The 15,387-nt window shown below is 46.4% G+C and overlaps 1 protein-coding gene across 2 annotated transcripts in view; it reads left to right on the forward strand.

The window, feature by feature from the left end:
* Nucleotides 1–15,387, forward strand: part of TMC7 (transmembrane channel like 7) — a 74,714-nt gene that overhangs the window by 42,953 nt on the left and 16,374 nt on the right. Inside the window, exons 4-7 of one of the 2 annotated variants that reach the window (XM_083153273.1) lie at nucleotides 8,282–8,443; nucleotides 8,535–8,617; nucleotides 11,886–12,031; nucleotides 14,832–14,979. In XM_083153273.1, coding sequence (XP_083009399.1) covers nucleotides 8,282–8,443; nucleotides 8,535–8,617; nucleotides 11,886–12,031; nucleotides 14,832–14,979 — 539 coding nt within the window. Of the gene's footprint in view, nucleotides 1–8,281; nucleotides 8,444–8,534; nucleotides 8,636–11,885; nucleotides 12,032–14,831; nucleotides 14,980–15,387 lie in introns of those variants that run through there. The other variant, XM_083153274.1, reaches the window with a different exon arrangement.

Here is a 15,387-nt window from a genome sequence, read left to right on the forward strand (position 1 = left end):
GGAAACTACTGAGGAGGAAAGAGTTCTAGGAGTCACTATTTCAAGTGACTTCAAGGCAGGGAGGCAATGTAACAAAGCAATGAGGAAGGCTAGTCAGATGCTTGGTTGCATAGGGAGAGGAATCCGTAGCAGAAAAAAAGACGTAATAATGTCACTTTATAGGTCATTGGTACGACCTCATCTGGAATACTGTGTCCAGTTCTGGAGACCATATCTTCAGAAGGATATAAATACATTGGAGAGTGTACAAAGAAGGGCAACTAAAATGGTTCATGGCCTACATCACAAAACTTACCTGGATAGACTAAAAGATCTTAACATGTATAGTTTGGAGCAGAGAAGGGAAAGGGGGGACATGATAGAAATCTTCAAATATATCAAGGGTTTTAACATAGTACAGGTGGGAAATTTTCTTCAAAGGAAAACAAGTAATAAAACACAAGGACATGCACTGAAACTGGAGGGAGGTAGGTTCAGGGGAAATGTTAGAAAGAATTACTTCACAGAAAGGGTAGTGGATAGAGGCTAAGACAGTAGAACAATTTAAACATGCTTGGGATAGGCATATGAATATCCTTACAAAGAAATAAGGAATAAAAAGGGTTGAGTTAGGGCGTGGCTTGGCGGCCATCGGCAGAAGCTGCTTATTCACAGAGCTCCGGTGGCTCTGTCTCCAAACAAGCTCCTGGAGGCACCTTACCTCCCGAAAAGCAACTCACGTAGTGCCTCTCTCTCTCCTGTGCCCTCCGACGCCGGTCTCCCCGGGCTGCGGAGTCGGGGTGCCTTTTTCAAGGCTCCTGCGGACTGCGGCCTATCAGAGGTCTGAGACCGGGGACTAAATTTATTGACGGACCCGGTGCTGCGGGGACGCGGCCACGAAGAGGACCCAGCTGCCGGCCGTTCAAGCTCCTGAAAGGTACCCCTACCCTCCCCCCCCCCCCCCCTTGCCGCGGGTGACACAGGTCGCACTGCCGGTCCAGACGCCACACTAGACGCGCTGGGAGCCGGAGGAGTGCGGACGACATTCCCCTGCGCCTGCCCTGAGGCTTCAGGGATTTAACACACCAGCTCACCCACGTTACGCCCTGCGCCCTCTGCCCCCTGCTGTGAGGGGATGCGCTCCCTACCTAGTTCCTTCGGGCACAGGGTCTGCCTGCAGAGGGACCCAGGGTAGCCAAGCTACACCAGCTGTGCAGGCGGCCACCTGCCGAGTACTTAAGTCCTACACCCTCTCTGTGGCCCACTGTCCCCTGCAGGGCAGGACTGGGCAAGACCCCTATGCCACTCACCTGCTCCCAGCAACCCACCTAATTGCAGGCGATAAACCCCCTTCTGGTGCCCACAATCTACCCACTTTCCTGCATTAAGATATCCGGGATCACACGGATTCCCTGGTCAAGGGCGCCCTCTGGTGGCTTACTCTCAAACTCTTTTAGCACTCCTACTGAGAAGCCCCTGTCACAGAGAGGGAAAATAAAACTAAAAGAAGGTGTAAAGACTAACCAAACGTCACACAATTAATCAATAAAAAGGGGAAAAGAAGTGAAGAAACGGTACCCAGCGTACACGTGCAAACAGTAAGCGCTCACTTACGGTGGCCTCCCGGAGCTAACAAATGTGAACCTACACCACCTGCCATGCCGCCCCACTGACGGGGGAATGTGACCTTCGTCCCCTACAACACAACACACAGTGCTCCATCTACATGTAACCATCTCCTAGCTACCTCTCCTAAATGGGCAAGAGAGGGAAGGGATCCCAAAGCCAAACCCCTCAAAAACCTTGTACCAGCTCATACCAACAGAGCTTGCGTTCCTTTCTATCAACCCCCCGCTCCGAGGGCCCCCCAGAAGTCCCCTTGGACGAGGCCGCTTCCCCCTCTTCTAATATGGCCGCAACCCCTCCACCAGGGCCCTTCCAAGACACCATAACACAATTAAGAGGCGAAATATCAGAGATCCTATCTCATGTTAAATCCCTGCCCTCTAAACAAGACATGCAGGCCCTTGAAACGAATCCCTCCAATCCCAAATTGCGCTGGTCCAGACCGACGTGAACCACATAGGCACACGCGTCTCTGCGCTAGAGGAAGATAGAGACGAAGTCCATGCCCAGCTCCTTCATCTACGGGAATCATTATCCCAACAATCCACTGACCTAAGGGCGACCCAGAGTAAATTAGACGATTTGGACAATCGAGGCCTTTTTTAACAACTTGCGGGTCCGCGGACTCCCAGAGGACATCCCCTCCTCTGGCCTGATGAACGCTCTCAATAAAATATTTGGGGAGATCCTGGACCCAAATGACTTAATCGAATTTGACCGAGCCCATAGGGCCTTAGGTCCGAGAGGAGCGGCAACGGATCGTCCGAGAGATGTCATTTGCCGGGTCCACTACTTCTCCCAAAAGGAGGAAATTCTCCGCAAAGTACGCGCCTTGGAAGCAATTGAATTTGAGGGAGCTAGTATCCAAATCTACCAAGACCTTTCCTGGCGAACCCTGCAACAACGACGGATGCTGAAGCCACTTACTGAGGCTCTACGCCACAAAGAGATCAAGTACCGCTGGGGATTCCCGCTGTCCCTCCAGGCTTCGCAGGGGGGCCAACCCATCACCCTCAAGGATCCCTCAGGTCTCTCGAACTTCTGCTCCACGCTCGGCCTGGACCCAATACAACTACCGGACTGGCAGGCTTTCTCCCTTCCCACCATTCCCACACCAAGCCTCCCGAGACGGCCCCGCTGGGACCTGGTCAAATCCTCCAAGAAAAAGCCCAGAGATGCAGGCCCTCCTTCTACTTCAGACCCCCCATGAACTGCGTCGACCCCCCCTCTTGCCCACACTCATCTCTCACCCTCCTGATGCACTCAGCAGCGTCTAGAGGCTGAGCATATCTTTTTTCCATATATTCAAATGTGTTACTCTATGTTTAGCTATCTACTAATATGCACCGTGTTCATTGTTTATTGCTATATGCGACTGTTCGCTTGTTATATCCCCCCCACTCTGGTGGACGAAGGCACTGCCCCCCAGTGTGCCCCCTGCCGCAACCGTTTTTTTTCCGTGACATAGGGGCTCTGGTAGCTCCCTTTTTTTTGTCCGGATGCGGCTATTCTATTTTTGTTCTCAATTGTCTTTAATTATGTTGTATTGCAATCAGTTACCTATTATGGTTACATACGCCTCACTTTTCCTTCCTACAGCTGTCCTTCTCCCCATCCCTCCCCCCTCTCCCTCCCATTCCGGTATCCTAGCATTATTCATCTCGGTCCTTGTCCCCTCACATGACTACTTCCCTTAAGATTCTCTCCATAAATGCCAGAGGGCTGAACGTCCCGGAAAAGAGGTCCCAGGCCCTCCGCTCATTTCGTGCCGAGAGGGCTGACATAGTTCTGGTCCAGGAAACCCATTTCTGTAAGTCAGAAACAGTACCCAAACTTAGCAATCACTACTTCCCCACTGCCCACTACTCTAACTTCACCCAGTCTAAGTCTAAGGGAGTAGCAATCCTATTTGCTAAGCACCTGCCAGTAACCAATATTGTGGTACACGAGTTGGAGGAGGGGAGATGCCTTCTTGTTACCTGCACTATAGCTAACTCCGACATCACCATAGCTAATATCTATGCCCCCAACCAGGGCCAGCCGGACTTCATAGAGAAAATGCTAGATAAGATTTCGAACCTACGGGTCGGCCTTCTGGTTATTGGTGGGGATCTGAATTGGGCCTTGGACCCCCGACTAGATGCCTCCTCTGGGCCCTCCCGCCCCGAGCGAACGCTACGCAGGGTTAGGCGCTTGCTCCACGCTCATCAGCTGTCCGACATCTGGCGTATCCTTCACCCCGCGGGAAGAGACTACACACACTTTCCCCCCCCCCACCAATCCTACTCTAGAATAGACTGCATACTGATAGATCATCACCACCTCCAGTTTGCCTCTGCTGCTAATATTGGCCCAGTGACTTGGTCTGACCATGCCCCCATTTCTCTAGACCTTTCCTTAAGCCCCGCTTCGACCCGCCAACGACCCTGGTGCTTAAATGAATCCTTGCTTAATGATGCATACTGCAGATCTCAATTAGACGAGGCCATTAAGGATTACATTGAGCATAACTCGACCCCAGATGTATCCAAACTCTCAATATGGGAGGCGCATAAATGTGTCCTGAGGGGGAAGTGCATTCAATTAAGCTCCTTCCTCAAGAAGCAGAGGATCGGCCAGATTGAGAAACTTCTTAAGGACATACAAAGCCTCGAATCTTCCCATAAAACTTCCCTTTCACCAGACACCTACTCTGAACTCCTAGCTGCTCGGTCAGAATTAAATAAGATCCTCCTGGATAAGATTAAATTCTCCTACAGAAAATGCCGAAGCAAATACTATAAATGGGGCAACAAACCTGGCAAAATGCTGGCTCGCGCTCTCCGTGAAAAAAGGGCCACCTCCTACATACCCTCTATTGGGGATGGAGGAGGCCAAACTCTCCACGAGACTGATAAGATAGCAGAAGCCTTCTGCTCCTATTACTCCTCGCTCTACAACCTCCCGCCCACGGGCCCCTCCCTAGAGGCCGGGGAAAAGCAACGCGCGGTAGGAGAATATCTCACTAGGGTAGGGTTCCCGAAGCTTAGCCCAGCCAGCATAGAGGAACTAGAAAAACCATTTACACTACACGAATTAGAAGAAGCCATAAAATCGACTCCCGCTGGGAAGAGCCCAGGGCCTGATGGCTTCCCCATTGTTTACTATAAGGCCTTCAAAGATAGACTGACCCCCATGCTACTGGAAGCCTTCAACTCGGTTTCAGACTCAACACCCTTTTCAACCCAATCCCTGGAAGCTATTATTACAGTGATTCCCTAAGAAGGTAAAGACCCGTCCCTATGCCCCAGTTACCGCCCTATATCACTCTTGAATTCAGACTTAAAACTCTTCGCCAAACTCTTAGCAAATAGAATGAAACTACTCCTCCCTAGCATCATACACAGCTACCAGGTTGGGTTTGTCCCGGGACGTGAGGCTCGTGACAATACCTTCAAAATTTTGGCCCTTGTCCACCAGATCTCCAAAACGGGAGCTCCAGCGATCCTGCTCTCTACTGACGCTGAAAAAGCGTTTGACAGGGTAGACTGGAGCTTCATGTCAGGCATCCTCCAACACTTGGGACTTGGTCCTACCTTCTCCCAACACATTCTCTCCCTTTATTGTAGTCCATCGGCAAGGGTTAGGGTCAATGGCTCTCTCTCCCCCTCCTTTAATATTAGGAATGGCACCAGTCAGGGATGCCCCCTCTCTCCTCTGATATTTGCTTTACCCTCCACGGCCAAGAATACAAACTGGCCCTGTTCGCTGACGATCTACTCGCAACACTCACCTCTCCGATTACCTCCCTCCCCAACTTAATGGAGGAGTTTCGCCTCTTTGGAACTCTCTCCAACTACACAAAGTCAATCGCACTAAATATTTCCACGCCACCTAACATAATCTCCGGCCTCAAAGCAGCGTTCCCTTTCACCTGGCATGACTCCCAATTAAAATACCTAGGAGTAGTCATCACCAGAAGCCCCTCCCGGCTTTTTGAAGCCAATTTCACCCCCCTACTTGCAAAACTGCTGCACGACTTATGTGCGTGGAGGGCCCGGCCCTTCTCATGGTTTGGTAGACTGGGCATCCTGAAAATGAATTTCCTCCCGAGGATCCTATACCTCCTTCAGACTCTCCCCATTAAGATCCCTCAACATTGGTTCAAAGATATACAGGCCATTATACGAGACTTTGTATGGGCAGGTAAACGACCGCGTTTGAGACTGGACCTCATGCACAGAACAACACCTAGAGGGGGCCTTAGACTCCCAAACATCCAAGGGTATTATCAGGCCTCCATGCTAACTAGGATCCTTGAATGGTCCAGAAGAGATACATTGAAGCAATGGGTTCAGATTGAGCAGCAGGAACTACACATCCCGGTGTACCTTGCCCCATGGCTCCCCTCCCTGCCTGGCTCAGACCACCCCACGATAGGGCCCACTATGCAAGCCTGGAAATCTCTTAAGAAACTCCCCTCTATTTCCTCAAAGGCCTCCCCGTTTAAGTCCTTCCTGGCCCTCAACAGTTTCCCCCCCGGTACCGACCTAAAGGCCTTCAGCCGCTGGCTAGACGAAGGACTCTTCCGAGTGGGACAGCTGGTGAGAGGGGGGCGCCTTCTGTCTTTTTTGCCGAAGCTAAAGCTGAGTGGAATTTGCCAGATGTGGAATTCTGGCGATAGCTTCAGGTTAGTCATTACCTCCACTCGCTCGGCTCTCTCACCGCACTTACCACACCCCCGTCGCCCTTTGAACTCCTCTGCGCCAATTCGACCCCTCCCCAACACACCATCTCTACACTATACAATTTAATTTTGACTGACACCAGTCTCAGACTCCCCCACTTTACGGCAACATGGGACAACGAATTAGGAAAAGACATAGGCGAATCCAACTGGGAAAAGATTTTCTGCCTGGCTCACGCTTGCTCACCAATGTTGGAGTCCGTGAGACACAGTACAAGCTCATGTCCCGCTGGTACAGATGTCCAGACACTCTCTCCAAAATGGGTACTGGTGTTCCCAACATCTGCTGGCGCTGCGCGGGGGCCCCAGGGAACCCATTGCATATATGGTGGCAGTGCCCTCTCATCCGGCCTTTCTGGACGGAGATCATCAGGCTTTCAGGAATTATCCTAGGCGATCAAATCCCCTCCGATCAACTATTTTGGCTGTTTCACCTTTCACCAGCCCCACTCTCAAGATATAAAAATTCTCTGTTGTGTCACCTGAACAACGCAGCTAAATCGGTTATCCCGGTGAGATGGCGCTCCTCCTCTCCTCCAACAGTAAAAGACTGGTTCAAGAAAATAGACTTCTACATGGACATGGAGGACATCCTATCCTCTGCTGACGATAGACATGCCCAGTTTAGGAATACGTGGTCCAGATGGCTGTTTTTCAGGGACACCAAGACCTACAAAGATGTAATGGCTTCCTAGACCCCTAGCGCCCCCTTCCTCCCAGCGACCTGAACCTCACCGCTCCTCCTCCGCACTCTCTTCCTTGCCAACCCTCTACCCTTAGAAAGTATCTGCCGATCTTTCCATGTATATGTATATACATATAACTATGTGCTTTATCTTTGTTAGTCATATATTGTTGAATGTACCGGAATACCCCCTCCCCTCTCCCCCTCCTCCATCCCTTTTCTCCCCTTATACCTCCCCCTTTCTCCTTATATGTACTATTGTTTCCGCACCAGTTTATACGTACTTTATTACGCTATTACACTGTCCCATACTTGGCAAATTTATAACTGAACTGTACTGTTTAAGCCATACCTAAAATCAATAAAAATCTATTTGCAGTAAAAAGGGTTGAGTTTACCTGAAGGGTAATAAAAGGGGCAGACTAGATGGGCCAAATGGTTCTTATCTGCCGTCAAATTCTATGTTTCTATGTAATCTTACCCGGGATAGAATTTAGCACAGCAATAAATTCAATGAGTGAGGCCTCAGTGCCAGTCCAAACAAAAAACAAATCATCTATGTATCTCACATAGCATTTGATAAATTTGGAAAAAATTGAGTTTGAAAGAATATGTCGCTTTTCGTACTGAAACATAAATAAATTGGCATACGATGGGGCCATGTTTGACCCCATCGCAGTGCCGCGCTGCTGTAAAAAAAAACGCATTATCAAACAAAAAATAATTTTTGTTTAAAACCATTTCCAAAAGCAACAATAAAAACTCAATAGGGGGGCCAATGTATAATGGACTGGCACTGACGCACTCACGCACCGCTCTGATGCCTTCATCATGCATTATATTTGTGTAAAGGCTGGCAACGTCTAAGGTCACCAGCAGACACACACATATATATATATACCCCAGCCCTGCCCCATCCACCCACCCCCACCCCCATACACTTATCAGTCAGCCACCTACCTCAGTGGGTTATTTTTTACATTAAAATGTCCACATTTTTTCTAAGCAACCTAAATGTTCTCCTGGCTCTATCCCTAATGTATATTCTAGATGCAGCTTAATATTTAGGTGCATACCGTGCACCTTCTAGTGTTCTCACAGTGGTTCCTTTACTTGTTCTCTGTTTAGAGTCAAATCCGAAAAAAAAGAAGTAAAGCTTTTATATTACTATAGTGGATCAATTTTTGGTCAAGTTCTACTGAAATTGGAGCAAATTATTGTTTTCTTCTTGATATTCTTTTCTAACGGTTGTTTTTCTTTTTCAGGTAAATTTGGGACAGGTATTGGCTCTTATTTCTCCTTTCTGAGATTCCTGGTGCTGCTGAATTTTGTTATTTTCCTTCTGATGTTCTGTTTTACAATTCTGCCTCTCGCCATTTCTAAACAAGGAGTTTTAAATAGCAGCCAAATTATTCCGTCCAGTCTTGGTAAGATACCAGTTCTTCCATACAATGTACATCATTACAGCAAGCTCAGCCACTGTCTGTGTATTGTTATAAATGTTCTTTTTATTTGCAGAATCTGAATGCACTGTATACTCTCCAACTTCCCAAGGACTTGTGTATTTCCACAATAACATCATAGATCTGCTTTCTGGGACGGTATGTTTCTTATGAAAGGTATTCTGGAATCCTGAAAAATATTGTGGCGAGCACTGCTAACTGTAACCGGTGTGTCACTCGGATGTGGGTTATTAGGTAGACCGTGTCCAGGTCGACAGTAAATAGGGCCACCACTATTGGTAGACAGGTAGTAGGTCTAGACATGGACAAGGTTGACACGAGCAAAAAGATTGACATGTAACTTGTGGTTTGTGAAAAGGTCAACACGTTTTTCACAGTTTTTGTGTGTCTATGTCCACACGGACACCATATTAGTGTGCGCGTTCCCTCTGTCACACTATTATCTAACTCTATGCTCACTTGTATCAAGTTTGTTTGAAAAAAAAAATCATGAAAAACCTGTGTCAACCATTGAAATGTCGTCCTGTGGCTTTTCGACCTACCGCCTTAGACCAAAAGTGTTCGACCTAGTTGATATACAGCTACTTTAAAATGCACTATATGTTAAAACCATGCACTATATGTTAAAATCTGTTTCATATATTGGAATGCATGTTAATATGCCTACTAAAGGCTTCATTGGTCTGGCCCGGCACAGCACCAGGCTGTACAAGATATACAGTATTCTGTCAGGTTTGTGCTATGCATTTTGCAAATAAATTGTTTCCTGCACACAGTTTGCAGTAAAATAATTTATTGAACACAGAGGAAATACTCTTGCTGAAGGGAATCTGCAACCTATTGTACATGGTTTGGTTGCAATTGAAGGGGCTATAATCCCCTATGTATTTATATGTTCTGAAACTTGCTGATTTGGGCATTGATCCAAGTACACGTGTATATTTAGTTATTGCTTTTGCAAAAGGAAGTTTTTCCCATTTTCTACTACAAAGCTGCGGTAAAATAAATACATAATTATGAATGATGATATAAATGCATGACTGTGCAGCACAGAATGATACAAAGCGTAAAAAGCTATTAATTTAGTTCATTTCAGGAGGACTTGTACAAACTAATAAATAAAAAACCTCTATAGGTGTATCCATCTAATAAATAGTGATATATATATATATATATATATATATATATATATATATATATATATATATACACATACATACAGTACATACATACATACATGGGGCCCAGCACTCACTACAACAAGCTAACTCACCGTAACATTTCAATAGTCAATTAAATAAATAATGGGGTTTTAGTTCACTACAAGGTGAGGTTCCTAAGAAAACCAGTTGTTAGTGTAGGACTTGCAGTGAAATGGGGTCCCTTGGCGATGGGCTGCAAGCTTAAATGCATTGATCAATTCATGAACTAAAACCCCATTATTTATTTAATTATTTGAATGTTAAAGTGACTCAGTTTGTTGTAGTGAGTGCTGGGCCCCCTGTATTTGTATTTACTAGAGTGTGTGGTCACAGGCCACTGCACCCCAACCTGGGAAGTGTGGGTGCTGTTTGCACCCCATGTATGTGTGTGTGTGTGTGTGTGTGTATGTATGTATGCGTGGCGAGCGGATGCGCAGAACTTCACAGGTATACGCGTCCCCTCGCAGGGCTCGCTTCACTCGCTGCGCTCGCCACACTTTATAAAATCAACTCCACGGCGATGTGGATAGTGGGGGTATGAAAAGATCGTAGGACGCGTACCGCTGCGCTCGCCACGCTTCGGGTTCACGTTTATAATGGGGGGTGGCGTGGGCGTGCATTTAACATTGTAAGCACCCATGAGCGTGCTTATACAACTTATAATCGCATTGTATGCCATATACAATGCCATACAATTTTAAAATTATATGACATTGTAGAACATCGCGCGATATTGCATCGCATGCCTTATGGTATGCAATGCGATGGGCACCGTGATAATACACAAGTACCTATATTTTTTTTTCTTTATTTTTTATTTTTCTTTGCGTAGTCCATTCACAGGGAGTACTCCAGTGTTTTCCAAATACATTTTAGCTCTGTTTTAGCCACTTCTGAGAACCTGTTGGCCGGGACAGTGTCTTTGCTCTCGGAATGCTGCAGAGTTTGTTGAAGTATATAACTAATTAGGTACACCTTTTGTAGTATTGACTAGGGCTTCCCTTGACCTTTGTGCAAAAAACGAACACATGTAGATTCTGCATAAGCTATCATGTCGCCATGGACTAGGTCACAGTGGTTCCCAACTCTGGTCCTCAAGTATCCCCACAATTTCCAGGTCATCTGTTGGCCATACTCAGGGCACCTGCTGGGTGACTGTGAAAACTGTAACTGTTTTTGTTACTTGAGGACCGAGTTTGGGAACCACTGGACTAGAATCTCGGTACTTGTGTATTATAGCGGCGCCCCCGATGTTCATCGCGCAATGTTTTTATCGCATTGCATGCCATGCACCCGATGGCATGCGATGCAACGCGATTTTTGCCCCCTATGCGATGAAACATTGTATAAGCACCCTAAAGGGTGCTTTTAAGCATCCAAATGGGTGCTTACAAGGTTAAATGCACCCCCATGCCATGGCACCCCCATGCCATAAACGTGAACCCGAAGCGTAGCGAGCGGCGGCGGTACGCGTCCTCCGACCTTTTCATACCCCCACTATCCACGTCGGCGCGAAGTTGAGAACAGAAAGTGTGGCGAGCGCAGCGAGCCACCGAGCCCGAAGCGTGGCGAGCGCACGCGGATACCTGTAAAGGTATCCGCGTCCCCTCGCGGGGCTCGCTGCGCTTGCCACGCTTCGGGCTCGCTGCGCTCGCCACACTTTCTATTCTCCACTCCACGCCGACGTGGATAGTGGGGGTATGAAAAGGTCGGAGGACGCGTACCGCCGCCCCTCGCGGGCTCGCTGCGCTCGCCACACTTCGGGTTCACGTTTATAGTGTGGGGGTGCATTTCACATTGTAAGCACCCATTAGGGTGCTTGTACAATTTTTAATCGCATCGCATTGTATGCCATACACAATGTCATACAATTTTAAAATTGTATGACATTGTACAATATCGCGCGATATTGCGTCGCATCGCATACCATCGCATGCCTTATGGTATGCGATGCGATGGGCGCCGCTATAATACACAAGTACCGAATCTCTATAGAATGATTCCATTACCTTGCTTAATCCATTTGGGCTGTTCTACCTGCAAAGTGGGCCTTCCCAGTACCAGAATGGTGTATATAATAAAGTGTCTACTGAATATACACAGTATATACTGTATTATGTGTTTATGTATTGTAATGTATTTTCTTTTACCTTACATATAATATACTAGATGACACATAAGCTAATATTTCTTTTCTATTTCAGGGTTTCCTTGAGCTGACTTACCTGTTCTATGGTTATTATACCATAGACTCAGTTACTATTTACATCTTCCACTACAGCCTCCCACTAGCCTATATTATGGTCACATTTGTCTACCTCTTCTTAAGCATTATCTGGATAGTGAAAAGGTAAAGTCAATTTCTTTATTTATTTCTACAGGACCCCAACTTTCCAACCTTGTGGTTTTGTATTAAATAAGAATAACACCTCAAAATGCAGTTTACGGTTTAGTTTAAATGCGTTTATGTAATAAAAACTCAAACTTACCCTGGATGAACCATTTGTCGGATAAAAAAGGGTTATTCTTGTTGAAGGTAACTGTCCTCTTTAAGCATTATGCTCGGCTTGTTTAAAACAGGCGTTTTGCTGATTTGCCTTAATGCCATAGGTGAGGATCATGGGACGAGTTTAGCGTGAGACAGTTGCAACTAGATGAATGACACATATATATTAGGTGCACTGTCCTTGGGTATAGCTTGGAGATGTTATTGTCCCAGGACTAATTCCCAGCAGCCCTGGGTATTCTCACCGCTATACTACCCCAGCCTCAGACAAGCCAGTTTTAGTTTATTTTTTGTTGGGGTCCTACTTAAGCACTAAAGGCATCTCTGGATCTCTGTAGTATCCCTCTTTGTCCACTAGGCCACCAAGGCTTTTCATGATGGCCCCACCCCTCAGCGTAACTGTGTTAACTGCCTGCATCCGGTTTCTCATTCTCTTTCTTCTCACTAAAGATGCTGGGCAGCACATTGCCCATAACACATTGCTGCCTCAGCTTTACAGCGAAGAGGACCCAGGGCTCCTGTCTCCATTGCTACCATTGAGTTTTCAGACTCTGCACAACTGAAAGACCTGCTTGAGGCAGCTTGGGCTCAGCCTACGAGGTGTTTTCAGCTGTAAAAAACATTTGAACTTTATTTTATCCATCACCTGCTAAAGAGCAGACTAATTGGTAGGCTCCACTTTTGGTTGACATTCATGTAGCTTGTTTAGTCTGGTCATCTATCCTGCCTACTCTATTTGGTTCTTCCCTCAAGGATCCCTACAGATTGAAAGCTTGAAACCTTTCTTTAAACAGCCTATTGTAACACAAACACGGGTGCTATCACGCATCCTGCCCTGGCTAAAATTGTCTGCTACTGAGCTGAAGGTGGGCTTAACTCCCGTACCAGCAGAAAGAAGATCTTGTCTCTTGAGGTACGCATCAAAAGGGCAAGCACCTATTTTGGAGAAGCTGCTGTAGACTCTGAGATTTTAGGTGCCTGCTTCTATGGGTGCCGCCAAGATTTCTTTCTGGCACCACTCCTGTAGGGCTGTTGCAAATTCTAAGAAGGCTTTAGAGGGGCTTCTGTATTCATGGATATTCTCTTTGGCCAGGAATTAAACAAAATCGTTACTATCCCTTTCGAGAGCTTTCCTATGTGCTTATATTTGATGGCCTGTTGAAGTATCGTTCAGCGTTAACTGTTCCACACCGTTCCAGCCACTGCGATTATAATATGACGGCCTATCTGAAATGGTTAATTAGGATGATTAAGGGATAATTATGTTAATCATGTCCTGATTGGCTAGTGGAGGCTTAAAGTGTTGAAACCCATTTGGGGCGTGGCCTGCTGACATGATCGTTCTGTACCAGTTGGTGGCTGCAAGTGCTTGAATTGTTGCTTCCTGACAGGAACGGTAGCATGAGGTGGTGAGAGGCATCCCGCACGGCTAACCTCTTAAGCTGCCGTGCTGTTGTTTTATAAAACCACGTGGTAATAAGCCCAAATATGAACAATATTGTATCTGAACAAGGTATACCATGAAAATTAGAGAACCTGGCACATTAAATGAGTACACCACTGTATTTATTTGGCACAAGATGGGGGGGAGATCTAAAATAATAATAATATTGTTAATAATACATTTATGTAAATAGCTTTGTTTCTCCAATAGGACTCAAGGGCATTAGAACCCCTATTTCTGGAAACCTTAACATTTTCTTTGTGTTAGGTGTCATTGGGGCAGATGTATTATAGCGTGCATAGCACTGCTATAATACTTCCTGCTTTGCCTCATTAACGAGGCGAAGCAGGAAGGGACATCGACAAGATGTATTAACATCTTGTCTGCCGAAGCAGCGGGGGAGTGCAAACTCCGCCCTCCGGCGATGTCCCCTCCTGGAGATAGTGCATCAGTATACACTGACGCGCTGTCTCCTTCCCGCCAGCTGGACTGGGCATGTGCTGGATCTTGCTTCTCACATGAGATCTCCAGCACAGCCCAGAGCCAACAGCAGGGACAGTGCTGTCCCTGCAGTTCAGTTGAGATGGGGCTTTGCCACCCTGCTGCTAGTGAAATGGATAGCAGCAGCGGTCAGAACGGTCAGCAATGCTGACCGTTGATACATTCGGCCTGCTATCATTTAGATAGCAGCGCCGATATGTACAGGGCGCCCCTGTCACTTACCACACACCGGCTGCTTCATACATGGAGGATAAGCAGTATCTGTGCACATAACGTGCGCTGATACCCCTTCTCCCCCATAATGCACCGTCATACATCTGCCCCATTATCTGGTAATCACAGGCAGTAATTACTATTGGGTCACATCATTACTAGTGAGGTCTGTAGGCAGGGCAGCAAGAGAGAGGAGACTCAAAACACAGGCCCTCAAAAAGTTTTGCATTGCCCTGTTTCAGTCCCCTATTTTTTATTGTAGAGGGTAAGCCCTCACCCGCTCTGATTGTCTTTACAACCCAACTTCATCCCCTCCTCCACACTAGTAATAAATATTGTCAGGACTAAGTAAGTGTGTTTTTACCTTTTCTAAAGTGCATGAGCAGAATTTTTCATATACTGTAGTGTTGAATGAGTTGGACTTGTCCTCAGCGCTCAACGATTTCAGAGTAGGTAAAGCTAATTTACGTTTGTTGATTCTTCTAGGGCGGTAGAAGGCTTTAAACAGAGCCTGGTGCTTGATGAAGACCGGTTTCAGAGTTACTGTAATAAAATATTTGCGGGCTGGGATTTCTGCATTACAGATCAGAACTACGCACGTTTAAAGCACAGCAGTTTGCACAACGAATTGAAAGTGAGTTTCCTGGTATCACATTGTGTTCTCCCAAGGTCATTGATGTGCAGTGATTGCTGTGTATATGAATAGGACCTGTATTTCTACATTTCCTAAGCCACAGGAGTAAAGAATACTGCTTGACCTTTTTTAAGTGAAAAGTATTTGCTTAAAGATCAGGATTATTACTTACCATGTTTTCAAGCACCTGTTAAGCCTGTATAGCTTGATGCCATTTGTAGATAGTAGTCTCCAAACAATTGCTAAATGTATGTTTTATGTTGTATGACATTGTTTGGAGCCATAAACCCTGAGAATGATTTAGTCATGAAAGGAATACATAAATAGGGCTTGGTGTATTTATCAGGATGCAGTTGTTTTAGCACGTCAAAGACTTTGGGTCAGTGGCTTAATTAGAACTTTGTGGGC

The sequence above is a fragment of the Crinia signifera genome, chromosome 7 (assembly GCF_055691185.1).
Source record: "Crinia signifera chromosome 7, ASM5569118v1, whole genome shotgun sequence".
In the NCBI taxonomy this organism is placed as follows: domain Eukaryota; kingdom Metazoa; phylum Chordata; class Amphibia; order Anura; family Myobatrachidae; genus Crinia; species Crinia signifera.